General features: G+C 42.3%; 1 protein-coding gene across 3 annotated transcripts in view; it reads right to left on the bottom strand.

The window, feature by feature from the left end:
* The window catches only part of CELSR1 (cadherin EGF LAG seven-pass G-type receptor 1), a 393,160-nt gene that overhangs the window by 23,018 nt on the left and 350,798 nt on the right, over positions 1-19,344 (bottom strand). For all 3 annotated transcript variants that reach the window (XM_069229728.1, XM_069229729.1, XM_069229730.1), the window contains exons 25-28: positions 16,119-16,293; positions 4,104-4,216; positions 3,424-3,503; positions 2,908-3,034 (exon numbers count right to left, since the gene is read on the bottom strand). In XM_069229728.1, the coding sequence (XP_069085829.1) occupies positions 2,908-3,034; positions 3,424-3,503; positions 4,104-4,216; positions 16,119-16,293 (495 nt within the window). The remainder of the gene's footprint in view (positions 1-2,907; positions 3,035-3,423; positions 3,504-4,103; positions 4,217-16,118; positions 16,294-19,344) is intronic.

Here is a 19,344-nt window from a genome sequence, read left to right as displayed (position 1 = left end):
AACTAGGATACACTGGGGTTTAAATTTGTATCTTTCACCTAAGGCTATATTCATTGGGAACAGAAGGGGAGCAGGATTACATAGGGATGATGAATATAAGGGTTGTCCGAGACATGAAGTGTGTGAACATCAGAGATTTACAATTTCTTGAAGTAAAGAAATGTGGGTTTGTAATCTCTGTAAACCTGTTTCACATGGCACTTGCTGCAGTTAACAGATTGATTTGACAGCCTGAAGCTTATCTGTGAAATGGCAGTGCCCAATTTCTGCCACGGCTGAAAAGCTTCAGCTTCTAAATCTATTTTGTTATAACAATTAAACAATGAGAATCAGAATTAAACCTAAAACATTGTTCTTCTACATGATATCCTTCTTCATGAGCTGTCACTCCAAAGAGGTGCCCAGAGCAAGCAGACCCCTCCTACAAGCAGGGCCGGGTTTAGGGCTGGTGGCACCCTGTGCAACAGTTTATTGTGGCGTCCCCCACCCTATGACCTCCTCCTCAGTTTCACTCACTACCACCCTGCAAATGTGCCCCTCATCTCTCCATCACTCCCCTTTCACATACATTCATGATTTTTAAAGCACTTGTAAAGGCTGGCTTTACTAATCAAATCAGCTAGCCACAAAATATAGGGGCATATTTAAGAGCCCCTAGCGCCATTTTAATGCCACATTAGTGTAATCTTTTTTTTAAGCTAATGTTGAGTTAGAAGGCCAAAAACTCTGTGCCATATTTACAAAGGTGCCACTTTGTAACCTTTTTGCCTGCGTCAGGCAGAACGTATGCAAAGGGGGCATCCCCCCCATTAGAGGGGGGCTAAACAAATGGCGCAAAGAAATCGGCCAGATTTCTTTGCGTCATTTTTTCCCAGCACTATTAATGCCTGCTCGCAGCAGGCATTAAAAGGAGGCTTCCATTGGTTACAATGGGCCTCTGGATGCAGGATTAGAGTAAAAAAATGTTATGCTAATCCTGCAAAGCGCCGGACTTGCATAAAAAATTCGCTAGGCCCCTAACTACCGCTATGGTGCGCCATATTTTAGATATGACGCACACATGGTGGCATTGTGGGGGGGGGGGTGCTGAAGGGTGCAAGAAAAGTGGCGCAGCACTGTGTGCAGCGGCACTTTTTTCAAATAAGCTCCATAGGGCAGTGCTTAATTTGTAAATAAAGTGCCGGTGCCCAAAGTCCTCCTCTTAAACATGTAGCTGCTGCAATTAAATGTGTAAACACGGAATACAGAGGCAGTGTAATCCTCTAGCCATCTCGGGCCTCTTCAATCCATTTACAGGCACTCCCTCCTTCTTCAGCTCACTCTTGCGGATTTCTGCTTTTTCCCCATTGTGACGCTTTTTCGTTTTTCTCTTCCTCTGTCTTTCCCACATATGTCTCGCAGTAAATGCTTGAGGCAGAAAAATAAGCGCTGGCCCTCAAAAATAAATGACAGTGCTCCGAACTGGAAACAAGCAGCACTGCCATAGGGGTATATTTAAGAGCCCCTAGTGCCATTCTAACACCACATTATTGTCCTTTTTTACACTAATGGGGCGATAGAAGGCCAAAAACACTGTGCCATATATACAAAGAGGCGCAATGCATGCATTGCGCCACATTGTAACCCTGACGCTAGTCCCCTAACTACTGTTATGGTGCACCGTATTTTAAATATCATGCACACATGGTGGGGTTAGGGGGCGCTAAGGGGTGCAAGAAAAGTGGCGCTAAACTGTGTGCAGCGCCACTTTTCTTAAATATGCCACATAGTTCTGTTTTTTTTGCAGCAGGAATATTAACCCTCTCTGCTACTTTATGTTGAGTCAAAGGCAAAACTCCCATCTCTCTCTCTCTAGCAGGAACATAAATCACAAGAGGTATCTTGACATTTTAATTGTTTCTTGAAGGCTAAAACGCACAAGGAACATTTCAGCAGGTGCTTTTAAATCGCAAGTTTAGGAAGTTATTGCTAAACACAGCGCCCCCCTGAGGTCAGCGCCCAGTGTGTTCGCACCGCCCAAAAGCCGGTCCTGCCTACAAGGGTAGGTGCAGAACTGAAGGGTGGAAGCTTGGCATTTGGTATCACTACATTCTCTAGTGGTGCACGTTCAAAAGTGTTTGAAATCTTTTCCTTTTCTTAAATTCAATGCCGCTCTAATTAATAATCACTGTCTCCTGATCAAATTGCTATAGATCCCATTTCCAAAGAAATGCACTTCTTAGACACCTAGTTTTGACATAAAAATACATCCACCAATATCCAAAGCTCTAATTTAGTTCCATTCACACAATACATATTCTATACCCCCAGTTGTTCAACATGTAAATACCATTGGCTGAACCTTTTTTCAACCACGATAATAGTTAGACGGTAAAGCCAGCTTAAAAAAAGTTGATGCAGTACTTCAGTTTTGGATTCTTTACATTCACCTCCATCAGGATATACACAATTTGCTCTTCTCCTTACAGTGCAAATGAAGTAAATATATAGTGTGAATCCAGTGCATTTGGAGTCTCAAGCTATAAGTTGCTATAATTTTAATATTTTTGCTTCCTCTACGGGTCCTAATATTCATACTGAGCACATTCTCTTTTTCTGTTTAGAATCTTTAGCGCTAAATTTGGGCGCCTCCATTTTAACCAGCGGTTAAATTAGATCGGGCATCATCTCATGTAAATCTTTCTAACTCTGTTTTATCAACATAACCATAAATAATTCTGTAGAAAGGTGAGGCAGTGTACCCGAGAACTATGTGGACTAACATTTTGAGAAACTAAGCCTATGATTTTACGTACAACAGGGTGAAATATTGAGATTTAAATACTGTGATTAACAATCTGATGCTGTTTGACGAATATGCAACCTCAAAGAGAAGGTGGAAGGACACTGTAAGGAAACATGCACTACCTGCAGGCAACTGAAGATGGCAAATAGGTAATGGAACGTCATGACGTCACTGTTCACGGCCATCAGACCAAGTAACCATGTAGCGCTGATCAGAAGAAGCAGGAAGAAGGCTGTGCGCAGAACAGAACTGTGGAAAAACAATATGAATCAGTTTGTGGTATTAAAGACACCTAAAAAGTATTTAAAATATTCCAAACAGAAGGCACCAAAAGGACAAAATATTGACAAATCATTCAACCAGACTGCAAACGAGAACACCAGGTTTTCTCTTTGGAGGTAGCTTAGTAGGGCTGATGGGGAACCACTTGTTTAATTTTCTCCAGTAACACCCCCTTTTACAAGAGCACTCTAACACATCTGTGCACCCCATGTCATGACATTCAGGGCCGAACTAGGAAACATAACCATGCATTCTCCACGAGCCAACATCCTCTATCCAACTAAAGTGCTGTAAATCTGACAAGAGAACCTCCTTGACCCCCACTTTATAAAAATTAACGCTAAATTGAAACTTACATGACACCAGTTTTTTCAAATGTCCGCTGCTTGTGTCCACACGATGCTTTTGCTGCCAGTATGAAAATGATAATATTGACCTGAAGGAAAAAAAAAAAACATTTTTCAATACATGTATTGCACATTATTTTGGAGTATTTCTTTCAACAGCAGTCCCATCTATTTGGGCTGCAACAATTCCGTAATGAATGGTTCGGAGTATTTTGAGCATTGACTATTGGTAACTGAACCCTATCCAAAATATTTATTTTCCATCTATCTTCATTCCTTAGCAAGTCAAATAGCAGGAGAGAGAAAATACTTTATCACTCATCAAATGGGCAGTAAAAATTACAGTAGGCTCAAAGTCCTGCAATCGCATAAGTCGATTCTTCTAGGCCATTATCAACATTGCTACTTGGGCATCGTTAGGTAGGCACAAGAACCATAGTGGTTTTTTTTTTAGATTCTTTTAGAGCGATGTCATGTGAAAACATGGGGTAGTCTCTAGAATGACAGACAATATCTAGGTGGTCTGCTAAGCACATCCGTTGTTATAACTACTTGTGGAGAACTTTGTCTATCAAATCATGTCAGCATTGCTGTTAGGACCCCTATTCACGCATTTTTCACAGCATCAAGTCAGGTATCGTTTAAACGGTCCAGTATTCGGAAGTCAGAGTGGGTTATACTATACTTACAGTCACTACCACTACGATGGGTCCAGCAAAGCTCCAAATCAGGGTGTCGTGCACAGAAAGCCAGCAGAAGTCTGGATTCCCATAACCTTGTGGATCCAGCCCCACCGCAAGCCCTAAATCAAAGTAAACACAGAAACCAACACAATGAGAAAAGAGGCATTATATGACAAGCCTGAACATAAGTTTGACCTTCTACTTAATATGTCTAGTGCATGGATGGCTCAAATAATGTGTTTATTTCAAATTTGCTATTTAATGCAAAGTGTGTACAAACGAAACCATTTTTATATTGATAACAAAACACAACATTTGGTACCACATTAGAATGCACAAATGAGGCATACTGTTATTGCTACAAATAAAATCTTTACTTGTCAACAGTTCTTGGTTCAGTCTATTTCTTTTTCTGTACGCATCATTTCAGAAGACTACCTCTCATTGTGCATAGGTCGTCCTCCAGTCTCCTTTCTGTGCCCAATATCCTTGGCACATATTTTGTGACCATTTCTCTGACCTTTATCTCCAGTGTTCCTTCCATCAAGCTAACTGAAGACGCATGCTTACCCTTAAATCCTGAAAGTCTCTTAAACCCTTTCCTCTAAGCAAGCACCAAACAGGTGGGCAAAGGTGCATGGACGGTTGCCTGTTAGCGTGCTCTGCTCTCCACCATGCAGTAAGAGGGAATGGGACACAGAACAGCCAGGCTAAAATGTAGTAGAATCTGAACTAATAGTGCTCTGCCATAATGCTGTCTCAGCCAAGACACTGGCTGCAGGATAGGCTTCCTTTCATCACACTGTCTCTCTTCTTCCCAGAAATGACAGTATCTATTAAAGTAGAAATTGTCAGAGAGTAAATTCTAGAAGCGCAGGCGGATGCTTGCTCATATATATTGAAAAGATAAGGGATTTTTGGATCTAAGAAAAATTAATGTACTGACAAAGAAGTAGAAAGGTAACATGGGACAAGCAGATTTGTACTTGTGCTGTCAGGGAAGCAACCTGCTATCCACCTTTGCCTCTCACCATCATATGTGCAGGGTTTCAGCCATGCCCAAATCAAGCTCACTTTTCAGAACATGGGAGGTTCTTGGGGCACGGACCCCTGCTCAAACGTTTGTGCTTTCTGTGCATTGCAGGACACGCTGCAATCTGGGCCTTTTAAAGACTGCATAATTTCTGCTCAGGCTGACAACCTTGATTGCTTTTCTACGATTTCCTCGCTCCTGAGGTGCATTTGTACAGCAGTATGTCTCGCTCAGCCATTACAAACGTGCATGGCTTCTTCCCCCGGCATCAACTCCTATTCTGGCCACTTGGTATCATTTTACTCACTTTTCTTGCACATATTGCCATAGGGATTAAAGGACGTTCTCTGATTACCCTCTATTTGGTGTACAGGCACCCGGCACTCTACTGCCTGTATAAGGGTGGTGCTGTGTAGCTGGTATATGTTTAGTCCTCACGCCCCACCCCAACAGGGCTATCTATAACACAGACAATTCAGGTGGATACCTGCCCCTTCGATAACAAAAATCATGAAACAAAGTAACTGCAGAGTAAATTATAACCAGAAGATAATTACAATAATAGTTTGCATGCCTAACTATCTCACGTCCTACACTCTGCAAGGTGCAGCACCGCATGACAGGAGCATCTCCGTAGTTACTACTGCACTAAACCAAAATACTTCCTACATAGGATCACAACAGATACGACATTGTGGCAACCACACACTTATTGTATAGCATGCTAGCCATCTGAAAACATGCTTTGGCATCTCAGAATGGGGTATGAAGCGCCATGAGAATGCCATAGTAAAATACCCAAAAAAGACTCCCATCCCTCCTCCTCGCCTTACGGTGTAAAATGCAACAAAAGGGTGCAGAAAGCCGTACCACTGCTCCCAGACCCCTCTTTTTGCACTGCATGTCCTGTGCGCCACCCATCACCAGCCTCCCTATGACCTGCCGCGAAAGGAGGTTGCGTCAAGGCACTTTAAAGAGAACTCGGTCCGCTAACCTCCTTACATCAAAAACCCATTAACACCACATGGAAGTTCCTAGGTTGCCTTTTACACCCATATTAACAGGCTTTAGGTAGACCATACCCTAGTGTCTGTTGAACAAGAGCACAGGGAAAAAGGAATCAAGTAAAATGTGGGCCCTGAGGGTTTCTCAGTGACATTATGGATAAGGTTTCGGGTGCTTTCTTTTAATAAGTTGCTTACGTGTCATATGTTTTCACCCTCTGCTTTCTTTCAGCATTTTATTTCATATTGCTTTCTTCTTTTTCTATATTTTCTCCAAAAGCACACATAAATAGAAAACGTTCATTGGATGCACGTTGTTTCTGCAGCTACTACAATCAAAAGCAGAGATGAAAACCCTTTTGGGGTCTGGCTAAAGGCAGCTATACCGGTCTCTTGCGAAGGCTAATGTAAACAATTCTGGGCAACATTTGATGGTTACGTTGTGCCACTGATTTTGCACTAAGCCTTTGATGATGTCACAGAGAGGTGTATTACTGCACACACAGCCAGTGAAGAGCTGCCAACAGCAGAAGCAGCCTCACCAGTCGAGGCAGGGGCCTTACAACCGAGACTCGCAGCACTTCGAGCTGTACTCCGCCCGGACCTTCTTACTGAAGGCTGCTCTCCTCGAGTCACTCTCCGCAGAACTCTTCAGACAGTGCAATCCAGGCACATTGGCTTTGCCATTGCTTGTTAATTTTGACTGCCACAACCACAGCATTTCGATATCACCAATAAGCAACCGCAAGCAGTTCCCACCGTTTCACAAAAGTGTTCTGACCCGAAAGTCTGAATGTTCCTGTTCCAGCAGAGTTGACTTATTGGGGGTTTCTCCAGTGATGCCCATCAACAGTTAGCTGGGAAGCCGGTCTAAATAAGGAGCATCTTTTAGCTGGAATTTCATGACAGGAATGCGAGTTGGAAAGGGAAAAGGTATACAAACCGACCTGGTAAAGATGTACGTGTAAGTGCAGGTTAGTCAATATAGTGACCGTTGAACCAGCGATTCTCTGCCTCCCTTCATGCAGAGTCATGGAATGTCAAAACTGTATCACTTAGTTCCGTTTACCCAGCATAAAAACTATTAAAAATGGGATATTGTGCTGGGCAAAAATATATCTATTTCACAATTTCACATACTGGCACACAGGGCATCCAACTAGTCTAGAAAAAGGAAGGAAGATTGGATGTCATAGTATGAACGAGATGAAGACGGGAGATCAAGGTTACATAGAACCACAACTTTGATGTTATGGTGCTTCCTGAGTGGAGAAACCATGGCCATGTGTACTATGACCTTCCTGAAGGAAGGCATGAGAGTCCTGACCCATACGCACCACACAGAGACTAAGCATTGGTAGTGAATTTACAGAGATTTCTTTCCCCAAACAGCCCCTCCAGGGATGGATACCAAGCTTTGGGAATGGCTTTCCTGGACTTCTCTTTATAAGGCATTTTAGCTAGGGACATTTGTGTGCCATGTGAACCTAAGGACTACTGCAAAACGTCATTGAAGCCAACCTAAAGTATTGGTAGCATACCACCACCCCAGGCTCAAAGCGCCTAGCAGAGAAAATGCAACCATTTTGATTTTCTCATATGAATAATCTAACACCTGTCCTGATCAACACTGGGCATATACCTTCAGATTTGTGTACTACAAGATATTAACTTCACAGAAAACACTTGTTTCTTGTTTGGAAAGGGGACTTTAGTCCTAACACCAATGACGATAGCAGGATGTTAACCTTCATTTACATAGGAATGAATTTACAAGAGATGGCTAGCCAACCCACAATAAAGAAAAAATGGGCATTTGAGCAAACCACTAAACAATTAACATACATTGACAGACTTCCACTCCTAAGAATGTGATGCTTCACCACCACTGGAGATATTATATCCCGAAAAAGCGCAGAGTTTTGCGGCAAGGGTAGGCCAGACCAGAAGTCATTTTCCCCATCTACTTTGTAGCAAAAGGGCTCCATAGCTTTCTTTCTGATTTGCATTGCACATTTAAAATGAGACATCAGGGGATGGATCCTGGGAGCCGTGGTGATTCCCAAGATGCCAGCAGCCAATCTGCTTATAGCCACTTGTGAATTAGCATGCCATATCAAAACACTAACCATGACTTTAGCCACATCTGCATAACATAAGAAGCCAAACCATTTGTACACCTTAAGTAGGGAATGCAACAAAAGAGTTGGGTCTCTTCCTGCTCTGCAACAAGAATTTGAAGTAGCACCGCTCCATATGTCAGGCTTGCCCCCTTCTTCCTACACTTAGGAAAAAAAAAAACACATCCTCAGAACTAAGAACCCACCCTGCCTCGCCTTACTTCTTAGCTGGGTTCAGGCCATACGAATACATGAACATCCATACATACTGCTTGAGAACATGCGGAGGTGGGTACCCTCAAAAAGAAGAACCTATTTGGCAAACCTCAGAAGGAGTGGTTCTGGTTGATAGAAGGCCTGGGCAAAATGTCCATTACACTGGAATAATCTTGCCTAATTCAGAACTTTTGCATTACGTTTGCAACATGAAATTACTCCACATAAGGTAATTACACCACAAAAATTGAGCGTGAGTGCACAAGAACGTTAACGAGCAGAATGCGAGCTGCTGCTGTTTGTGTTGCTTGTGTTTTTGTGCACTTTTTTCCCGCAAAATGCACCCTTGTGTCCATTTTGGACTAAAATCTTTCGCCAAATGCCAGGTTTGCATTTTGCATAACAAACCCAAATTGCACAAATACATCCCTATTTGAGACCTGTGTTTGGTTGACAGTGTGTCTGAAGATAGCATAATTCATGCTAACGTGGTTTTTTTCAGATCCACAACTCGAACATCTACTCACCTTTGTGATACATCCATGTGAAACTAAGCCATTTCTAAGAACACAAAGCCTAAAGCCTTACCCTAATTTTCATTCTTCATTCCAAACTGTGGACAACGGACTGGGATTAGTTCAAGCATTCCATCCATTACTTTGTGTGTATACTTCAATGTGATGCCCTAAGTGCAACAGTGGGTGGGTGAAGTGTCAGGTTCTACAAATCCATATAACGTAACAATCTTAAACTGGCCCTTTAGCACATTAAAGCACTAAGTGACAAATATTCAAGTTACAGCACTTAGTATGTACACTGTTACACAGACACTTAGAAACTATTTACAAATAAATTACTTTGATTGTCTCCCCGTATACTTTCTTCAGTTTATACATTTCTTCTGCCTTACTCAAAGCCAACAGGTGTTTTGCAGTATTCAGACTTTTTCTAAGAGGCATCAAAATTAAGTAAACTTCCGGACCAACCATGAGGAAGTAATTCCACCATAAAACTTCATACAGGCTTCAGCACTGCCCCAGTGGCAGCAAATACGTCTTCCAACAAAATTGCCCAGTTGTCATCACGCACTTCAGAATGTTGTCGTGCATTATTCGTCCAATATCAGGGAGTACAAAAATGGCCCCAAAATTGAAAGGCAGCTTATTTCATAGCAAGGGTGTTTATTCGGATGCACAGCGCTCATATCTGCTTATATTGGTTTCTCACCAGTTGCAAATACGGCAGTTTACGATCAAAGGATCAAGGAAATGGTCACAGCAAACACACTGAAGCATAATCCCTCAGAGCTATTATCAGTCAGCACACTGAGACAGAATGATAATTATTCATGAGTCTGAAACGAATGATGTCCCTGCCCTACAAGGACAGAAGAGTGCACTCAATGCACTGCATTCACCCAGGGCCAGGAATATGTCATGGCATAGAAGGCGTGCTACATCTAAGCAGGGTGCTTTCTAAAAGAACAGATATGTCTTCAGGGAAACCGTTCACGCCAATCACGCATGATTTCCATACATTAAATGCACACTTGCCAGGTGATCAGTGAAACCTGCTCACTTAGCAGCCCGGATTCGCTCCAGTGTCAGGAGCCATGCTTTTCAAAGTCTATATTTACATAGTAGACCGCAGACCATCATGCATGCCTTGTTTGAAGGGTTTTTAGCCACCAGCAACGATCAGAATCTGTCATCCCCGTACCTGCACATTCCATTCTGCATATCTTTCACTAATTTCAGAAAACACCAAGCCCGGGAAAAACAACTTGGGCAAAAATGCACAAGAAAATTACATTCGTTTTTTCTAAATGTTTTGCCTGATACAGTACGACTGGTAAACGTTATTATCTATGTCTATCCCTGTCTAGATGTACAAGAAACCAGCAGGCATTGCAATCGAAAGAAGAAAAGCTAAAAAGGATTTCAAAGAAACTGCAAGCCCCACAGTCTATGTTTCCAAATAACCTGCCAGCCAGTATGTTATTCTAGTCAGACTACAATCTACAGAAATTCCTAACCACCACTAACAGAACCTGCATGCAAAGAGTAGAAACAGAAATAGCTTGTTGATATTGACATCTTGTTATGCTTTCTCAGTGGGTTAACTGTAACTAAAAATTATGCTTTAACTCCTAGGGTTTTCCACACGTATTAACCTTGCAATGTTCACAGAGATTGCAGCGTTGTGTACTGTACTGTATAAGCAATCACAATGTAAGTGGTAAAAAGCCCTTTCGATTTGGATATAAAACAGGTTTCACCTTTGTTTTTTGTTTTGTGTTCTATCTTACTATCTAACTGAATTATAAATATTAGAAAAAATGTTATGCTTGTTTTAAATTTGATAAACAGTTAAGTTGTTTATGTTTATTAATTCCACAAACATCACAACATAAACTATTACTGGTTTATAAAATTTAAAACAATTATTATTATTATAACATTTTATAGAACGTTATCATGTGTATCGTGTCATCTTGTGACTTATTTTGTTTATCTAGAATGAGATGCCCACGTCACAGGCAGAGTGCCAACCCTGCTGTTTTTAACTAGTCTCACGGTCAAGTTTAGGCCCTCGTAAGCCCCATTAAAGTTCCACACATCTGTCACAGCTGATTCCCTCACCTGGGCCATCTTTGGGATTTCTGCATCTACTGAATGATTCTACGAGTAGCTATATGAGACTGTTTTGGAAAGCAAAACATTTATGCCATTAGCTGTAGTCCTGTAACTGGTCACGAGATTCAGTGTTTACCTGCTTTCCCCTCACTAACGCTCCAGCGTAGTTTTGCTCTCATGAGTGTTAGCTGGCTCATAAGCACTAGGAAACCATATCACTGATTACATGCACGTGTCTGGATGTAAGTACATACCTTGCACAGTATTCCTCACGAGTGACACCAGACAAAGGAAAGGTGCATCAAATCATACAAAAATGCATAACCGTTCAGATTTTTTTTTTTTTTACACAAAAAGGCCTACTTGCATTGAAGTGTAGAACTTTAACATAGATTCTATAATATTTGCAAGTAAATGCATAAGTAGCACCAATAAACTGTTCAGGTGTGCACACAGAGTTGTTTACAGAACACTCTGTGGGTTTGTGGCTGTCATAACCAAATCAAGATAAACAATCTGGATGAGGGAGTGCCCAGATGTATTTACAAAGTTTATCTGGATACTCTTAATGAGAAGATGTGAGTATCGCAAACAAAAATTGAAGGAAACCCCTCACTCACTAACCTAGGTGGCATGTTCATCATCAGAGGTTCCACACCTGTCCCACTTGTTTCTTTCTTTTTTTTTTTTTTTTTTTTTTTTTTTTTAGAGGGGCAGATGGGCTTTTCCATTGTTTGGGAATCCATTGTATGGTAGTAAGAATGTCTCCTGGTGGTGGTATTGGGACCTAACACTATAAAATTCCTAATAGTTAAACCAAAATGGTTTACTGGTTGGACTGTGGGATATTAAAACCACTGAGGATTGGGATGTTGGGTATATTTATCAATCCTGAATCACACTAGTTGACCTGTTTCATTTGTTTTTCTCCAGCCCCACCCAAGGTCCACGGCTTTCAAAACGACCAGGATCCTGGCTTGTGATGGCCTTATATATGGAACACCAGTATTAAGAGTGATCCTTCCACATTCATTCACATGCGCGCACACACTCGCGCATAGCCTATATATTTGCATAAGAAGGTGGGTCCTCTCTGTTTAAGAATGTGAGGAAATATTTATCAAAAGGAATGAGTCGCACAACTACACAGCTGACTAGAGTGATCGGAAGGTCATAATTACTTTGTGAAAATGTTTAATTGCCAAAGGTTCTGTGCCCCAGACACTCCCATTCATCATTTCAAAGAAATTGGTATAAAAATCAATACATCATTCTTCACCACACACATTGTCACTAAAGTGAGGAGTATTCAGAACGATGCACATCAATTCACTGTACCCCTAACAGGTACTTTCATGGGCCCCATTGAGAGAAGCATAAAGGTAGCTTTCTCCAGTCACACACTGAAGTTTTACAAAACCACTCACGAGGGTTGCAATGTTGTCTCACATAACTAGGTAGATTGTATTAAGGCAGAAGTATTTTCAGAGACGGAATACGTAAGGTAAAATCCACGTTATGAAGGTGGTATCCCACCCATGTAGCAGTCTGTGTACTACCTTCAAATATTATCTTTGTTATGTGGGCCCTCTCTTAAGGCAAGGAGACAATGTGCTCGTGCAGCACCTCACCCCCATGCATCACCAGTATGAGTCAGACATGTCAGAGCCATTTGCACGTACATTGGTATTTTTTTTTTTTTTGTTACTTGTCGAGATATGTTCGGTGGTCCTGTATTGAGTCCATCCAGTATCTTGCAGCAAAAACTGAACATCAAACAAAGCCTAATCACAGGCATGATAATCTAGTCTTCCTGGCTCAAAATGGCCGCTGTACTTAATGCACATTAAGCAACGAAGGTTTAATTGACAAAAGACACTCATGGCTCACTTGGAAGTTTGCCACTTTGCTGCTCCACCATTAGCCATATAAACAGTGATCCATAAAAGACCATGTAATGCAGCTTAAATCTACACAAAGCTGTGTTTGCTGTAACACATGAACGAGTATCTATTGCCCGAGGGCCTAAACAGCCACAATGCTGCATCCGCCAGGTGCCATTAATCTAATTTCAGCTAATTAAGCACAGTTAGCTTAGGAACCATTAACTATAAATTTAACCAGTGTAAAATCAGATGATCTTTTTAAATAACGATAAAAACAGAATTACATATTCATTACTGAATCAAGTAAATTTCCTTTTTTTCCACAATAAAATAAAGTGTCTGGACCTCGAGCCGTCTCGTTGAATGACCATACAACACAGAAACGATTCGTTTCTACCAAGTTTTCCTTTCAGAACTCCTAAAACAAATCGGGAGGTAGATCGAAAGAGGATTCATCCAATTGTACCGAAATTTAAAATTAAATTATATAGAGTTCACAAACGTTTACAAAGCCTCTTGAGTTTTCCTTGTGAGAGCGCCCACTGTTAAAGCAGTCTGGAAGCATCAGTACTTTTAGGATCAAAACCGTACTTCTAGGATACTAGCATTAAACTCTAGTATTTAAAAAAAAGTTTTCATGACATCAGATAAACTAAAAGACCCTGTAAAGTGTAATTTTTTTTTTTATTATTGCAGAGCTGTTTTCCAAGTAGCCATAATCTAATATATGCTACAATTAATTATTAATGCTCCACAATCATTTTAGATTAAAGTTGAATGCGTCTCCTTATGTGACAGGACTTGAACCATCCGTTGTGTTTGCAGCCTCTCCTTCACACTCTGTAGCGAAAGGCTTTGCTAGACTATCTTTTCTGTCGGATCTTGCTGAGGGTGAGGCTTTTTTGGCCTCTCAAACAGCCTTTAGCTATCTTTCGCTGTGGACAATCCCAGTACCATTGGTTGGCTTTCCTGTAAATCTTATGTGCTTGGCTTGCTTCCTTTTCAATTAGGTTTCTTCTTGCTCTTGTGTTTGTCCCGCACCTCAAGCACAGCTTCTTTAGCATCCTTTTAATTAGATGACTCCAGGTCTTCAACACATCCACATCAGAGAGCTGATTTTTTAAGGTTTTAGTCTGGCCACAGGGACAGCTTGATCTGGTTGTCAGACTGTTTTTAAAGAAAAATCATGCATAATATACATACATAGAGGGGACTTTTGGTCAGCGGGCTTCATCCGTTGGTCTGTTAAATTGACATTCATATTTCGCTGCAGCCCACCACAGCATACCTGCCTAGGGCAACGGGTCAGCTCACTTTACACATTGGCTGCCTTCATTTTGAGTGACGGCTGAAAGCCTGTGCACGTTCTTCACAACTACCTAAGAATATCTCCCTTTTCTTCAGTGACAAGTTTGATTTAAACTTTTATTTTAACTCTAAATACTCATAGATGGCACAACAGGAAGCCTTCAATTTTATAAAAACATTAGTAAAATGTTCAAATTTCACGTTTCTATCACAAGCATCTGAACGCCAGGCTTAAGGAGCAGTTTTTATTCTCTCTTTATTTTGGTGCCATATGCTTGCACTAAAAATAATAAAAAATAATAAGCATTGCACCAGCTTGATGATCCTAGACCTTTTGGCTTTACCAACGCTTGTCTTTTTCTTGTAGCACTCCATGCAAATGCATGTGTTTTTCTTTTGTGCTGACCCCACTGTGCGTTTGTACCCACATACCCTTCAGCAGGTCCCTTACTTACTCCCCCATTCCCCTCTCAGTTTTACCTATGCTTTCTTTTGGTGCTGGGCCTCCTTAGAATCATGATGCACACAACTGTAAGAATGCATCATCTCGCTTGTATTTTTTTTATGTTGGCCAGTGATGATCAACACTGCCAATACAGCTCTAGCCTTTTTCACCTGCTGCTAAACCACTTCAGCAAAAAGTATTGAAAGCCAAATAGTCTGCACTGGCAACACCAAAATGCAAGGTATCTTGACTTTGCCAATGCTTGTTTGAACATGTTTCCTGTGCTCAGAGTTCCTCGCCTACGTCTTCAGATTGCTTCCACATGATCTGCCATCCCCTGATGCCTTTCCATTTGCTTGCTGACATCTGCACACTCCGCTTTCTTTGCTTCTTTTACAAATCTTTGCATCCAGGTTTCATCTAGCCCTTCCCGTAGGTGGCTCCACCACAACGTGCAACCATTTCTTCCACTCAGTGCATGGCATCTCGCCCATCGTTTGCCTCACCTAGAGCTCTATCACTCCCACAGCTAGCCCTCTACATTCCCCACTTAGTAGACATTAACATGCCTCTCAAACAGGCTGTAGGCTGCAGTGCGTGCATTCGTAGACTGTCATGCAGCCTGGCAAACAAAAAAATAAATGATCAACTGGTAAAGTAAAAAAAAGGCACAAAAAAAACCAAACAAAAACAAACTACAGACACGAATAAATGAAAACTCACTAAGAAGTGAGCAGGCTATTGAGTAAGTTGAACAAATTTAAGTTTGTATTTAAAGGAATGCACATTTGAAGAATTGTGCTCATCATTAGGGGTTGCAGCTATGTGAGGTATCACACTGATCGGAATATCCCCTGCTTAACTCGAATGAGTAGACTGAAGGAATGCTCCACTGAGTCAGTTGCATGAATTAAGTGAATAAGCAGAATATGTGTTGAGTGGAGTGAAAGGCCATTCAGATGTTTTATGGAAGAGACAAGTCTGTTGAGACAGCCTTCAGGGTTTCTGGATGTAGCAGTGTGAATGAATATCAAAGTCGTGTGAGTGTTGAATAATGCATGAGTGAAGTGCGTATCAGTATTATATCTAGTGATAGTGGCAAGTGTCCATTTTGTGAGCACTGAGGGGGTGAGATCGAAGAGCCTGTGGTTGGTGTCTGCTGTATATGTAGCAAGGAGTAAAATAAGAATTGCTGCGTAGTGTAAAGACTCTACATGTGCACATGTAAGAATAAATGCCACAGTACTGTAATCAACCCTCAGCAGTGAATCTTCTTCATAGATGGAGGTTGTAAGGGTGGCTTGGTGATGCTTCACTCCTGCCATTCAACGCTTATGACCTCCTGATAGTGAAGTTGAGTTCTAACAGTGTACCTGTGATAATGGCAGGGATGCCCCATCCAACAACGTAGTAGAACCTCATGTGGCCGGAGTTGATGTTGCGCACTTCCGTCAGCATGCGGTAGATATGGAGGCCTTCCACGAACATCCAGGCGAAGGTGCTCATGTAGAAGTAGTGCAGCAGGATGGCGATTACAGTGCACACAAACTGCAGGACAGAGGAGAGGGCACAGCGGCAGTCAATGAGGGATACAGAGTATGTGGTGGAGACACAATCAATGGGGGAGACAGAATATGTGGTGGACACACAATCAATGACGGATACATAGTATGTGGTGGACACAATCAATGAGGGAGACAGAGTATGTGGTGGACACAATCAATGAGGGAGACAGAGTATGTGGTGGACACACAATCAATGAGTGATACAGAGTATGTGGTGGACACACAATCAATGTGGGTTACAGAGTATGTGGTGGACACAATTAATGAGGGAGACAGTATGTGGTACACATGCAATCAATGAGGGATACAGAGTATGTGGTGGACACACAATCAATGAGGGATACTGAGTATGTGGCGGACACACAATCAATCTGGGTTACAGAGTATGTGGCGGACACACAATCAATCTGGGTTACAGAGTATGTGGTGGACACAATTAATGAGGGAGACAGTATGTGGTACACATGCAATCAATGAGGGATACAGAGTATGTGGTGGACACACAATGAGTGATACAGAGTATGTGGTGACACAAACGCACACAATCAATGAGGGATGCAGTGTGTGTGGTGCACACAAACGCACACATGCACAGACCACATACTGCCCTGGCACGCAAGAAAGCCCTTAATTCATACATTGAAACAATGAATTGTCCCAGTTTTAGCATAAATTACTTGTGGTCATGAGATATTGAGTGTTCTGGAGGCTCCCAGGCATATCTGTGGTCATTATTTTGAACTGCCAGTTGCCTGGGGTTGTTTCTCTTTCTCAATGTCAGTGGTGACAAGCAAGCTTGAATGATTGTTACATTATAAACACTTTTGCGCACCATAATTCAATTGTAGAGTTCTCGTCGAGCCAGGAACTTCCCTAGATCTGAATAACCCTAAATTGAAAACCTTTTGTTTTGGCTGCGGTCTCAAAGTGACGCACAGTCATCGCTCAAAAAATCAACAGGGTTGTAGGATCCTATATAATGCCACGTGTACAACGTTTCCCTGGCGCGTGCTTTTTCCACACTCATATTTTATTCATATTATTCATTTCAAGTAGAGGTTTTATAGGCGTGCAGGGCTACAAAATGAACATGCGGAAAAAGTACATGACTCGAGGGCTACAAGGATTAAATTACTATTATTTTGGGGGTGGGGGGGTGCGTGAGATAGTAAAAAAGCAGCGGTTATTGGTTTCTGAAAGTTGCTTTCTGTTTATGTGCAGTGATTTGCATCAGGCTGTTATGTCGAACTGTATGTAGACTCGAGAATGACTTCCCAGCTAGCAATTCGTGATTAATCCCCCTGATGTACAAGTTACTTACCTTCGGTAACGAAATATCTGGTAGAGACATATTCTAGTTGCAGATTCCTTACCTTAGAATTTTCCCCCAGGTATGAGACTGGATCTGGAGATTTTTCTTCGAGCAATACCCTTGCGCGTCGGTCGACTCCGCAGGCATCGTGGTTGCCGTGATGACGTCGGGAGTAGTACATAGACGCCGCCCTCGCGCAGTGACGTCAATTTCTTTTAACGACTTTCCACGCCAGAGCGCAGAGACGATAAGAACACTGAGATTGGTGCGCCAGAGCTAAGGACCTGAAAGGGGGAATCCCTGTCCCTGGAAATCAGTTCGCAAGCAGGGAGGATGGGTGGGCAGTAAGGAATCTGCAACTAGAATATGTCTCTACCAGATATTTAGTTACCGAAGGTAAGTAACTTGTACATCAGATAGAGACTTCTAGTTGCAGATTTCTTACCTTAGAATAGATACCCAAGCAATGCCATCCTCAATGGTGGGCTGTGAACCAAGATCATACTAGAAAGTCCTGCAGGACCGAACGACCAAAATAGCCGTTTTGACGTACCTGACTATCCAGGCAGTAATGCTTAGGAAACATGTGCAGAGATGCCCACGTAGCTTCCTGACAGGTATCCAGGACAAGAACTCCGCGTGCTGACACAGTGGAAGCAGCAGTTGCTCTGGTGGAATGAGCACGCAAGCCTTCAGGAGGTTGCTTCTTAGCCAAAGCGTAGCACATTGTGATACAAAGAAGCACCCATCTAGAGTTGGTACGCTTTTGCACCGCCTTCCCTTTTTTCGCACCCACATAGCCAACGAAGAGTTGATCGTCCACCCGGAAATCTTTAGTTCGATTGAGAGAAAGCCAACGCTCTTTTTGGGTCCAGGCGGTGGAGTCTCTCCTCCTCATGGGAAGGATGTGGGGGTGCGTAGAAGGTAGGAAAAGTGATGTACTGTCTTACATGAAATGGTGTAACCACCTTAGGAAGGAAGGAAGGAAGCTCTAGTGCATAGCACAACCTTGTCAGGATGTACAGACAAGTATGGAGGTTTTGAGGAAAGGCCCTGAAGCTCACTCCCCCTGCGAGCAGAGGTGACAGCGATCAAGAAACAGTTTTGAAGGTGAGAAGCCACAAGGGACAATTATGCATTGGCTCAAAGGGGGTACACATCAAATAAGTAAGTACAAGTTTAAGGTCCCACTGAGGCATGATAAATGGAGTGGGAGGAAATAAATGGGTGAGCCCTTTTAGGAACCTACTCACAATAGGTGATTTAAAGAGTGAGGGCTGATCAGGGAGCCTAAGAAAGGTGGAAATGGCAGATAAATACCCTTTAAGGGTGCCCAAAGCAGAGCCCTGGTGGGCTAAAGAAAGAATGAACAGAAGAACCTATGAGAGGGGAAGAAAGGGGATCAACAGATTTGTTGGTATACTATACCACAAATTTATTCCAACGACAGGCGTATACAGTTTTAGTCGATGGACGCCTGGCTGCCATGATAACATTGGCGACTTTGGGTGGAAGAGCAAAAGCTGTCAACTGTTGCCGCTCAATCTCCACGCATGAAGATGAGGTTGGACGGGTTCGGGTGCAGAACCGTCCCCTGTTGCTGCGACAGAAGGTCCGCCCAAAGAGGCAGTCTGAGTGGAGGATTGATGGACATGCTCAATAGCTCTGGATACCACACTCTTCAAGCCTAGTCCGGAGCCAGCTAGATGACTTGGGCCCGGT

Source organism: Pleurodeles waltl, chromosome 4_1 (assembly GCF_031143425.1).
Source record: "Pleurodeles waltl isolate 20211129_DDA chromosome 4_1, aPleWal1.hap1.20221129, whole genome shotgun sequence".
NCBI lineage: Eukaryota > Metazoa > Chordata > Amphibia > Caudata > Salamandridae > Pleurodeles > Pleurodeles waltl.
The sequence above is the reverse complement of the archived record's forward strand: the minus strand, read 5'-3'. Positions and strand labels throughout refer to the sequence as shown.